Consider the following 12,983-nt stretch of genomic DNA (forward strand, 5'->3'; position numbering starts at 1 on the left):
GCCATTTTTTTAAATAAATAAAAAATATTATTTTTAAAAAAATGACAGGTTGTAGGGGATATGCAGGTCATGGGTTAGCAACCCCTGCTTTAATGGATAATATTCAGTACAACATAATGTATGGAGAGTTCATAGCCTTGGAGCTTGGTGGATTGAGCCTGTGGTATTTAATATTGATTCTGTAAATGCTGTATAAACACATCCTGTGCTTATCACACAAGTTGATTGTAAAATAGAAGTCTTTTTTTCTACTGTAAAAACAGTTGGGAATTTTTGTTTTATGTTCATCGACATTTGTCAGAAATGTAATTTTGTGCAATATGTGATTTTGGCAAGACCCTAACCCTTCCATTATATTCCATAGCCCGAGCTACACTGGAAATCCTCATTCCTGATTTTGTTAAACAGACCTCTGAGGAAAAGCCCAAAGATAGTGAGGAACTAGAGGTATGGACTTTACAATGCAATCCTGTGCATCTTAACATGGAAGTAAATCCCTTTGAATTCCATGGGAATTGCTTCCCAGTGTGTGTAGGATTGCAACTTTAAAGGAATGCGATATATTGTTGCTGTTTTTTGTGGTGGTGTATTTTTATCTTGAGGGACGCCGGTGGTGCTGTGGTCTAAACCACTGAGCCTAGGGCTTGCCGATCAGAAGGTCGGTGGTTTGAATCGCCGTAATGGGGTGAGCTCCTGTTGCTCGATCCCAGCTCCTGCCAACCTAGCAGTTTGAAAGCACGCCAGTGCAAGTAGATAAATATGTACTGCTGTGGCAGGAAGGTAAACGGCGCTGTTCTGGTTTTGCCAGAAGCAGCTTAGTCCTGCTGGCCACATGACCCGGAAAAACTGTCTGCGGACAAACATCGCCTCCCTCGGCCAGTAAAGCGAAATGAACGCCACAACCCCAGAGTCGTCCGCGACTGGACTTAACTGTCATGGGTCCTCTACCTTTACCTTTTTATTTTTAGCTTAACCCACACAGAAGCATTTTGCAGTTCTTTTAATAATTAGTTGCATTATTTACATTGTAGACTGTATGGAAGCTCTTTGAGGATAAAGTTTCAAAAAGTTTTACACTGACACTTTTGAAATAGTGGATTATATCCAAGTGCTCATCATTTAAGAGTAGACCTATTGAAATCAAGTTACTCAAAGTTTATTTAAATGAGTATGACTTAGTTGGAAATATCCCAGTTTCACTAGTAGTCAAATATTTTTTTAAACAGGTGATTAACATTTTCTAACACATAAGTTCATAGATTCATGAGTATAGCTGTTCAGACATGCTAAAATTAGATTGCAATCCTATACACACCTGAGGGCAAGTTCAGTTGATTTCAGTAAGGGCTTAACTTTGGAGTAGACGTACATAGGATAGCAATGTCATATGATTACCTATTTCCAGTGTCTTAAAATGTATGTATCTGCTGTTGAATTGTCATGGTTTGGAATATTTACAACCAGTCCAATAAAATTATTTCTAAATAAAGCTTAGAATTTGTTTTAAATATAATAGTTAAATCACACTGAATACGTTTTATTGAATTTTTGCTCCAGTCGTTCTTTGCTCTTCAGAAGAGTTAAGATGTTTGTGCAGCATATAAAAATAATACAACATTTTTAGTCTTATTAAATGTAAGCCAGATATAAATGCCAAATCAGATCTACATCAACCTTAGGACAGTGGGAAATGTTCAGACTTAAAGTCTTTCAGAAATACTCAACAATGAACCTAGATATTTTCCTGGGTTATCTAGAATAGGGGGGAAAGTGGGTAATATGAAATTTCATTGAACTTGTCAAAATTTTGAAGCTGAAATGATCTGCTTAATAAGCTGAAATATGAGTGAGTCTTGCACATCACTGCTTATTTCCTTCTTTCTTAGCAAATTTCAGTTATGCATAGAAGTCTTCAGTTGAACATTTACCAGTTGGGAATCTACAGTTACCAGTTTTAGAACAAGGCTGGATCTTAGCAGCTTTTTGGAGCTAGTTTATGAGCTGACGTTTTCCAAATCTGGTAGCAATAGTTTTCTGGTTCAGATGAAATGAGAGATTATGGTTAATTGAAGAGTTCCTGGCTTATTGTGCTGGGCTGAGGCAGCAGGTTGGCAGAAGGCTTGGGCATTTTCTTGGCTTATTTATCTGAGATAAGATTGTCTGACTGCTGTGTGTGACTTGTAATAAACTGATTATGACAGTCATTTCCCCCTCTTTCCAAATATTACTATCTTTTAAGGCTAGGCTTATATATATCTAGGGCTTTACTCATAGTCTTCCAAAACTGTATTAATCTTTGTTGCTGTTCTTTTAGGCTTGCTTAAAATGGAGTATGTGGCCAGCATAATTATCTTGCTAACTAAAGTGGAGCCAAAGCAAAATAAAGTGGTGGTATTCTTATATAGTGAAACATTTATTTCCCAATGAATTCATTTAAGGCTGCACAAAATGGCAATAAATAATAAATTTTGATGGCACAATGCTATGCAGAGTGTTCTGCTTAGTACTGCAGCTCCATCCTTCAGGCATAAACTGTAAAGTCAAGGCTCAGAATTCCTTTTTGCCATTTAAGTAATGATGATCTACCAATTTTGTTGCAGTATTTTAACCATATCAGTATTGAGGACTCACGGGTATATGAACTGACCAGTAAAGCTGGACTATTGTCTCCATATCAAATCCTTCATGAGTGCCTTAAAAGGTAAGGTTGGGTACTGCTAACGTGTTCAGTAGAATTACAGATACCGCAGTGTACATTCAAATCTCCTGAGCAGTTGTGAGGGGGGATGCTTTTTTACTAATTAAAATTATGTTTATATGTTATTCTGTTTTCTGTTAATGTTACAATGGCACAAACAATTCATGCTTGAATTCATACTTACAGACAGTCCCCTAACATGTGACAGCTATTCATCAACAGTAGTGGGACCATGGAACCATCTGATGGGAAACATGAGCCTAGAAGTCAGCACAAACTCTCATGCCCCCTATACATTTGCTATACTTTTCAGTAATAGTGCTCACAAAGCAGATGTAAAGTTTGACTCTGACTCTGAACCAAATCGTTTAGCTTGCCCTCTCAAATATGCAGGCATGTTAAATTATTTGTTTTGGCACGATACTTCCAAATGACTCACTTTAGACACATTAATTAAAATGGAAGAGCATTCGGCATGTTAATTCCTCCAGTGAAATCTTGAGAAATGCAAATGTGCTTAACTTTGGCAATATTTTTGTGGTTTTTTTTAAGATGTTAAAAAAACATTCATTTTTGACTGGTTGTTTGTTTTGCACAAAAGCGGCAAACTTCAATATTAGGAGCATGTGTAGAATGTTGGGTAGAAAACAGGATTTGTTGGTTAGATAGAAATAAAAATAATTTTTCATTAGCCAGATCTCTTATTTAAGAAACACTGTTAGCCACATGTGGTATAAGTAGACATTGTGGTTTGGTATGCTAACACCATTTCATCTCTGTAAGAAACCATGGAATGGGTGACACATCCATCAAGTTTGAAGTGATTCCTGGTAAAAATCAGAAGAGTGAATATGTCATGACATGTGGGAAGCACACCGTGCGTGGCTGGTGTAAGTATGATGGCTGGTTTGAAAGCCTTTGAGATGAATATTCCTCTTCATTCTCTGCTTGATTGTGTAGCATTTGTTTCTAATTTTCCTGATCTTTGTGCTTTACCTGTGTTCTTGTATACACCAGTCTCATGGCCTTGACACCACTGTTATTTAAGATAGGAATTTGGATCTAGATATTAAGTATTTAGGAACTACACCTGGGAATTCCATGGCATTGTGAGACTGAAGTGCTCTTCCTGAGATACGGGACTTGTATATTGGAAATACACAAATATTAGGAATAGAAAAGGCATCTTGTTGTGAAATGTTGCCAGTATTAGATGACATTTCCATACACACACCCCTTTTTAAGCAGTTGGTATTTTTTATCTTCCTGGGTTGGATCAGTTTAAATCAGCTTGGAGGGCTAATGGTGGTCCCCTGTGGGCCAGAAGCATGACTCTTGCTATTGAGTCATGCCTTCAATGTAGTGGGCCAAGTTCTATAGAACTTGTTTCCATTAAGCACAGTCCCTATTAGGTTTCAAATGCCAGGTTAAAATGGTTTTATTTCAGGAGATCTTTGCACTATGAATGCAGTTCTAATGTTTCTATTTCTGATGTTTTAAATTCAATTTCATTCTGACTGAGCTGCTTTGAGATATATAACGGAAAAGTATAAATTTCTTAAATAGAGAGATAAATAATTACGTAGGTTCTGTGGAAATTGGTATGAAAAGTCATGTCTTGGGTTGCAGTTATTTAAATGGGAGCTGATTGCAGCTTAGTGTGGACCTAATCTTGACTTTCCATAATGGTTATGAACCAATTACTATAAAAGGTTTAAGAAAGCTCTGATGTGGACCTGTTTTTCCTCCCAAAACTTTGTTTCATGGCGATTATGCAGGCAAAAACAAGAGAGTTGGGAAACAGTTGGCATCTCAGAAAATCCTTCAGCTGCTTCATCCACATGTGAAAAACTGGGGGTCCTTATTGCGCATGTATGGGAGAGAGAGCAGTAAGATGGTTAAGCAGGTAAGTTATGTATGCTTTGCTCTGTTTTCTGTCGTCTTATTAAAGCTATGCAATACTTAAATTCAATTCCTCATAATGATGCTATTTAAATGTCGTGGTTGCAAACTCCTTAACATTGGGACTGCTGTGTTGCAAAGATGCTAACGTGATCCCTAAGTTGAGTTTATGCAGCAAAGACCCACGAGGGAGTGCAAATGCTTACACTGCGCATGTATTACAAATGCTTACACTAATCTGGGAGCACATGCATACACCAACCCAGAAAGGGTTCCTCACATGAGCTGCTGCAACAGTTAGTGTCCTGACATTCTTAAAGTTTTAGGCACAGTTTGGCAGGCTGAATAGATCAGGAGGAAGAGCCCTTACAGCATTACCTGTGTGTAAGAGAACGGGTGCAACTTGAGGGATACCATACTTCCATCATGTTGCCATGTATTTATGAAAATAGTTTCATCCTACAAAATGAAAGTACAAAATCTCCAGGGTGGTTTCTTCTCCCGTATTTATGCATTACCTTAATATCTAATTACAGATAGGTAGCCGTGTTGGTCTGCCATAGTCAAAACAAAAAGTTTTTTTCCTTCCAGTAGCACCTTAAAGACCAACTAAGTTAGTTCTTGGTATGAGCTTTCGTGTGCATGCACACTTCTTCAGATACACTGAAACAGAAGTTGCCAGATCCTTCTATATAGTGAGAAGGTGGGGAGGGGTATTATTCAGAAGGGTGGTGGGAATGGGTGATTGGCAGATAGCTGTGATGAGCCTGTTGACGACTCTTAATGACTGCAATAGGTCTTACAGGAAAAAGCAAGGAGTGAGAAGGTGAAAAATGGCTTTGTCATGTATAATGAGTTAAGAATCCAATGTCTTTGTTCAGGCCAGGTCTCTCCATGGTTTTAAGTTTGGTAATGAGTTGCAATTCAGCAGCTTCTCTTTCCAGTCTATTTCTGAAATTCCTTTGTAGTAATACAGCTACTTTGAGATCTTGTATAGAATGTCCTGGGAGATTGAAGTGTTCTCCTACTGGTTTCTCTGTCTTGTGATTCTTGATGTCCGATTTATGTCCGTTTATTCTTTGGCGTAAGGTTTGGCCTGTTTGTCCAATATAGAGAGCTGAAGGACACTGTTGGCATTTGATGGCATATACAATGTTAGACGTCATTAAGAGTCGTCAACAGGCTCATCACAGCTATCTGCCAATCACCCATTCCCACCACCCTTCTGAGTAATACCCCTCCCCACCTTCTCACTATATAGAAGGATCTGGCAACTTCTGTTTCAGTGTATCTGAAGAAGTGTGCATGCACACGAAAGCTCATACCAAGAACTAACTTAGTTGGTCTTTAAGGTGCTACTGGAAGGAAAACATTTTTTTGTTTTGACTTAATATCTAAGCAAGCCACCACAAGGTGGCTTACAATAAAACAGCTAAAACCACAAAACAATTGTGAAATATAATTAATAATAGATGAAAGCATATACAGGGGCTGGGGCGGGGGGAGGAATCAGCAATAAGTGTGCCAGAATAAAAAGTCTTCAAAGAATTAGAGGTTACAAGAAAGGGGACCCAAGTGAAGTTACCAGGGGAGGGAATTCCACAACCCTGGGGCCATCATTGCAAAAACCCTGTCCCTAGCGCTCGCCAACTTGGTCAGCCTTAGTAGTAGACCTGAGATTAGGGCCTGGATAGTTTCATATGTGTATAGGTGGTGCTACAAATAACCTGGTCCCTAACCATTCAAGACTTTAAAGGTTAATATCTGCACTTGAAATTGAGTAAAAAAAACCCAGTGCGACTCATGCAAAACTAGTATGATATGAACAAAACAGCTTAACCCCTACAAGTGTTCTGGCAGCTGATTTTTATAGATTATCTGCAAGGTCACCCCTACACAGACAGCATTACAGTATGCTAGTCTGGCCATAACCAGTGCATGTGAAACTGAGGTCCAATTTCTCCATATAGATTTACAGTTGTCAAACCAGTCTAAGCTGGAAAAAAGCACTCCTAGCCTCTGAGGTCACCTGCACCTCTGTAGATGACAGTAGATCTAGAAATGCATCCCAATGATGTACCTGATTCTAGAGGAGTTGTAACACTATACAAAGCCAAACAATTTATCCAGATGGGTGTTCTTCTCAGTACTTCCATCTTCTCAGGATTTTAGCTTGTTTTCCCTTATCCGTTCTTGAACTGACTTCACAAGCTTTGCATAATTTCTCTGGGATTAGCAGATAGAGACAATGTGCATACAGTGACACATCATCCGCCTCTAGATCAGGCACGTCCAACTGCGATCTACTCCCACTATAAAAAACTGGCAGTGACCTACTCATTGCTTTGACCAAAGTTGTTGAGCATTTTTTGTGTTTTTTCGGGGGGGGGGGGGCGATCAATCAGGATCATGCGATTGACCAGGGACACTCAGTGATCGACCGGTTGGACATGCCTGCTCTAGATGACCTCCCAGTGGTTTCATGTAATGTTGAAAAGCAATAGAGTTGAGCTAGAACTTAGAGGCACCCCAGAGGCCCAGTACTTCCAGAAAGAACTGAAGCTACAATAACACCAAACTTATAGCAAGGCAGTCCATACAGAAAGATAGCAGTGGCTTATGGTATTGAAAGCCAAGAGGTTCAAGAGAATCAACAGGGTTGCAGTCCCCTTGTACATCTCAGTGTAGATTATCCTATAGGACAATCATATTACTTCTCCCAGTGATTCTGTGAAAGAAGTTTAAGGCACTACAACAAAGGCAGATTTAGGGACAGAATATGCCGACGTTGATATATACATTACCATGGTTGGGGCAGAGAGGGCCAATACTGAACCACCGAAATTATGGATTGTATTCTGTGTTCGTTGTACCCAGAGTAAATTGAAATTAATGGGCAGGACTAACTTAGGTCCATTGATTTCAATGGGTCTACTAGTATAAGTTAGATACAACCCTGTGCTTCTTCAAAAATGAAGGGCTCCCACACACTGACAAGGAAAAAAGTGAAAGAGCTATTAATTGAGTGTGGGTGCAAAACTGTATTTTCTGTTAAAATCTTGTTAAAGGAAATGTTTGATCCATACCAATTCTGTAACAGTGTTTTGAGACTAAACATATTCCTTTCTTTCATGAGTACTAACACTTGTGTTGTGTCTGTAGATGCCATACCATAGCACATAACGATGCGATAGAGGCATTGGGCACATTATTAGATCACGAGCCAAAAGATGTATTGTTAAAATGTTCCCACCCAAGAAGAGGGATGAAGGTAGAAAATAGGTGTCAGAACATATAGTGAAAATCAGCATATACATAAGTAGTTTCCTTTTAAAGGTGCTGTACTGTCTCAGTTTTCATCACGGATGAAAACGGGGGTCAAATTTAGTCACATTTTTCAGCAGAGCAAGTTAAACAAATATTATAAAAATAATCTTCCTATTGATGAAAATGGGAGCTCTTTAGTCTTTGTGATACTTTGTGATACAGGAGACGTCTGATAAAAGTGTGATAGAGCTTCAGCAGTATGCCAAAAAGAACAAGCCAAATCTGCACATCCTGAACAAGTTACAGGAAGAAATGAAGAAGTTGGCACAAGAAAGGGTAAGTGCATGATTACTAATTTTAAAATTTGTTCAATTCTGAGAACATGCATGAAAGCTGTGTTTATATTTCTTGACAGTTTGACTTCATACGCATTGCAGAAATTTAAAGTTAAATTTTGAAAGAACTAGTTTTTATTCTTCTGTGATGCTTTTTCAGTTAACAAATTCCTTACTGTTCAAACAAAGGTCACTATGGTTATCTAGGATGCAAACACTTTGAAATATCTCCTGTGTTGTGACTGTTTATAATCTTGCTGTGATGACTTCTTTTTCTTCATGACTGGTCTTTGTTCTTGCATGGAAATGTGGCTGTCACAGGGGGTTGGCATGTCAGTTTTCCCTTACGGCCCATCAGTATAAACAACTTGCTTAGACTATTGCTCTTTCTTTTTCTAATCTTTGTAATTCAGTTCTCAGTTAGCAAGTATTCTGTAGGCATAGGTTGATTGCTATTAAGCACTAAAAGAAAATCTTCCCCCACCAAATCAGAGGTTAAGTGTGAAAGGGGAGTTGCCACACTTTCATCTGTGATCAATTTCAGATTCCCTTTGCAAAAGGGAACATCGAGACTTGCACTAAAAAGTAGCCTTTGTGTCCTGCATTTTCACAATATAGATGCTAATCTCTTCCTTCTAGTAATTAGGGTGCCATGGGGCTAAAAGTAGAAAATTCTGGTTTTTGATCTGTTGAAATGTTTTCAGAATGTTGACACCATCTATGTGTACAAGTTTGCTTATAATTATGGTTGGCTTCTTATATCTTTAAGGAGGAAACTCGAAAGAAACCCAAGATGACAATTGTCGAATCTGCTCAACCTGGCAGCGAGCCTCTGTGTACTGTTGATGTGTGATCAGAAAGAATAATTGGGGAGCAATAAAACATGTGAAGAAAGCTAGTCCCCCCCACCCAATTTAATTAATAATTGGTTTGCTTCAGAATGCAAAATAATGTAACAATCCAAGCTGCTTCAAATATGCATTGTTCTTTTGCATAATCAGGGCAATAGTACTGAACTTTTGAGGGGTTTTTTAAAAAACCTCTGAAATATACATTTATACAAGACAGCAAAAATCTGTGTGGGTCAATGTATAGAAGTGGGCAGAAAAGCATGTTCACACAGGATAAGCTGAAGCAAGCACTCCCCCATCCCTTTTGAAACTATTATGCTGTCTTGAATGGATATGTTTAAGGATTAATCCAGAATGTCTATGTAAAGAGTGGAGTGAATGTATAATATAGGAATACAGCTGTACACACTCTCGTATGAACATGCTGACAACTGTTTTCTCAAAAAGAGCTTTGTTGCATTTCAGCACAAAATAATATGCACTGATAAGACACTTTTGACAACTACATTGAAGAAAAGTGGAAAGCAATGTTCCTTAATGCCATTAAGATTAGGCCAGTGCTGCTTGTTTTTGAATTTTGGCAGGCATAATATTTTTAATATCCTGGTACCGTGGTCTTTGGACAGCAAGAACGGCACCTGCAGTGTTGAGCACCAGTGTGTCTCTGTTTTCAAAATTGCTGGCTATATTTACTTAAAATGTTTTAAAAAAAGAAAAAGATAGGGAAACATAGGAAAAACCATAATAGTTTACATAAAAGACAACTGGAAAGGAGTATATAGCTTCTAATTATTTTTACCATAATTAATTACAGGTGATTGGGAGTGGATGACTAAGCACCAGTGCTCTGCAGCCTGTTTTTATTCTGGTCTTGAGAGAGTCCTCCACAATTAATTAGGATGAACTGAGCGTGAGCAGTGATGGTGCTTGGTAATTTGCATTTCCTTCTATTTTTAAGACCCCACTTGAAAACAGTTTGAAAATATACTGACAGTTCTAACAATTAAAATAGAGATTTAATTGCATCTCCCTTTATGGTATATATATTTTTATTTAATGCAGCTAGATCTAATTGATACTTCAATCTCATGCACCCTATTACCTTTAAACAAACATGAAAAACCCTTTCCTTTGTGGATTGACTAATGGCAGTCATGAAAATCACTGGAAGCATTCTTCACTGGAAGAGTTTTAACATTTTCAAAAAAAGTTGTCACTGGCTTTGTTTTATTAAATGTTTAGCATTTGCAGAGTAGTTTCTGCATGGAAACTATTAGAATGTAAATTGGGGTACATCAGAGGACTTTAATAAGATCTTCTGCATAAGTTGTATTGAGTTGAAATAAAGAATATGAATATGCAAGTTGTTGTCTTTATATAGTTTCTTAAGCTGTCAATATCCGCTACAAGATACTGAATAGCTAACACATGGCCCTAAAAAAACATAGTGTGGTCCAGAAATACTTCTACACTTAAGATTTACACTCCAGAAATACTACAGTTCAGGCCCTTTGCTAAGGTATCTCCTAGTACTGTGTATGTTACTGTGTATGTTACAGTGGATATCTGTTAAGTTATACTCATTTTTAGATGTCTGCTGCAACAGTCACAAGAAAATAATGCAGCAGGAGACAATTGAAGTGGTAGTGGTTTGTTCCAAGACCTTTTAGGAGGAAGTAGGCCCAGGGTCCCACCTCACACTTGAGATGGGTTGTACAGGTTCCATGAAAGGGCATTCTAGAGTGCCAGAAATTGAGTTGCCTGATCCAGTTATATGTCAAGTTTCATTGCTTCCCACTCGGAATGCAGATTTTCTACAGTTCTTAGTGCCATACATTCGTTACACAACTCAGTTTGACATTGGGTATACACAGATTTGTCAGGTGGTAACTTAATTGGGTGGTGTCTAGTACTATATGCTAACTCAACTGTAGTGTTCCACCAAAGCTACCTTTCTGATCCTAATCAAATTATCTTGCAAAATGCTTAAATGCTCCCTGCATTGTACATTACTGCTTGGCACAGCCATTTTGATTCACCCAGTTTCTTGCCACCAGTTACCAAGAGCAGGCAGCCTGTGATGCATAAATTGGTAATACTGAAAACCTCTTGATGAAATGTTATTGGACATCTGTGTGCCCCAGCTGATAGGGTTTTGTCTTATGAACCAGAGGAAGCAGACTACTTGAAAGCTCCCAGCTGGAAGCCTCTTATTGTAGTATGTTATGCTTACCCTTGGTAATTTTGGCAGTAGTGAGCCCATGCTAACATTGAGATATAGCCTTTATTCAAGCTTAAGTGTTTTCATTCATGTTTTTATGCAAAGAATCCTTGTGTTCTCTACAGAATGAATTTATTTTGGAACTTTATTCAGCACATCTGAAAATGGTCGCAATTTGTTTAATGAGTAGGACATAGTTCTAAATGCACTGCCTCTGTTCTACAGAAAATCTAGCTTTAGTCTTCATCTTTGTCCATCACTGATGTAGTACTTTAAAAGTTGTTAAAAGTCAAATAGGCTTTCTTCTATGCCTTTTAAAGTAGGTGTTTACATCTGTGCATTCCTTGCTTTTAAAAAAAAGCCTACTTCTGACTGCACTTTTTCAACAAATTTCTGCATATATATTTTCCAAAATCAGAATGTTTTGCAGGGTACCTGCAGCATATATATCCATAGATGCCTCATTCTTTTAAGTGTTCGCCACGCTGACCATCTTGATTTAGTCTTACCTCAGTCTGCCAAGATTTGAATCCTGCAAAAGGTGACCACTGCCCTTAAACATCCAGATGTGTCATTGTGAACCAAAGGCTAGTACAAATTATGCATTTTTCTTAAAAAAAGTATTTGATGTGCTGTAGCCTCTTCGGCAAAATGTTCAGGCAAAGCGCAATAACTGCTGGAACAAACAATGTAACTACTGTTGTCACTGTGAAGTATTGTATTTCTGATGTTTACTATTTTGTTTGAAGTGTAACAGTCTTGCATTTGCACATGAGCATAAGCTGCTATGATAAGAGGGTAAATCATTACATTAATTTCAGCTTCTGCATGAGTACTTATGCAGCGTGATTTGACATCCAAAATTGTTTTGTAACTTGTGTGATTTTTTCCCCCTAGTTAGTCAACTGTAATGGTTTCAGTCCTAACAATGCCTAAAGCAAAAACTGTTTCAAGCCCTCTTTTTCTCTCAGTAAATCAATATTGTGGATGGTCTTCACTAATAGCTGTTCCATCCTCTAGGGATAGCTTTTGCATTACATATTAGTATGTGCTTCTTCACAGATGTGATTTTTTTTTTTGAAAGATAAAAATTGGTTCTTATTTGAATGTTTGATACTGAGTGGAAATTTACTAACATAAGTGGGGGGGGGGATACTACCCATTTAAAACATCCAATTAAGCTTTATTAACTGTTTTAGCACTTGGCTTTCCAGCTGCTGGAAACAAGTATCTATCTATGCTATTCTAATGGTTGTCACACTTAACAAAAGTATCCTTTCTAGCCCTAGTCTGTAATTCTTTGGTTCTGGTCAGAAAATGGAAATAGCTGTTGTAGAAATGGTTCCAAATTAAGTCAGCCATTTGGAACAACTTGCAGTGATCAATTACAATATTGTATTTTTAAAGTTAATGTGACCAACTCAATGTTATTGGGTGCTGTATGGATTGTATGTTGAGTGCAGTTTCTCAATGCCGGTGGTCAGTTGGTACAACTATGAAGCCTCTATCGTTGAGCCTGTGTGTTAGGTCTTTTAAGTACTTGTTTCCCCCACAAACATTAGTTTTGAGCAATAAAGTTTGATATTGCATAAGATGCTGTGAGTAACTGGTGCTGCAGGTCATTGTTTCATTAAATATATCTATAAATCATACCATTCTCGATGGAAGTCATGGAACTGTCAGTATGTAACATTTTAAAGTAGGACTGC

General features: G+C 38.0%; 1 protein-coding gene and 1 long non-coding RNA gene across 2 annotated transcripts in view; one reads left to right on the forward strand and one right to left on the reverse strand.

The window, feature by feature from the left end:
• DGCR8 (DGCR8 microprocessor complex subunit) overlaps positions 1-12,868 on the forward strand; it is a 29,124-nt gene extending 16,256 nt beyond the window's left edge. The window contains exons 9-14 of the mRNA XM_083590047.1: positions 365-447; positions 2,601-2,701; positions 3,482-3,588; positions 4,477-4,604; positions 8,090-8,203; positions 8,972-12,868. Coding sequence (XP_083446173.1) covers positions 365-447; positions 2,601-2,701; positions 3,482-3,588; positions 4,477-4,604; positions 8,090-8,203; positions 8,972-9,055 — 617 coding nt within the window. The 3' untranslated portion in view covers positions 9,056-12,868. The remainder of the gene's footprint in view (positions 1-364; positions 448-2,600; positions 2,702-3,481; positions 3,589-4,476; positions 4,605-8,089; positions 8,204-8,971) is intronic.
• The window catches only part of LOC310751493, a 164,085-nt gene that overhangs the window by 131,653 nt on the left and 19,449 nt on the right, over positions 1-12,983 (reverse strand). The gene's annotated exons all lie outside the window — the stretch shown is intronic.

Source organism: Podarcis filfolensis, assembly GCF_964270895.1.
Source record: "Podarcis filfolensis genome assembly, chromosome: 16".
In the NCBI taxonomy this organism is placed as follows: Eukaryota; Metazoa; Chordata; class Lepidosauria; order Squamata; family Lacertidae; genus Podarcis; species Podarcis filfolensis.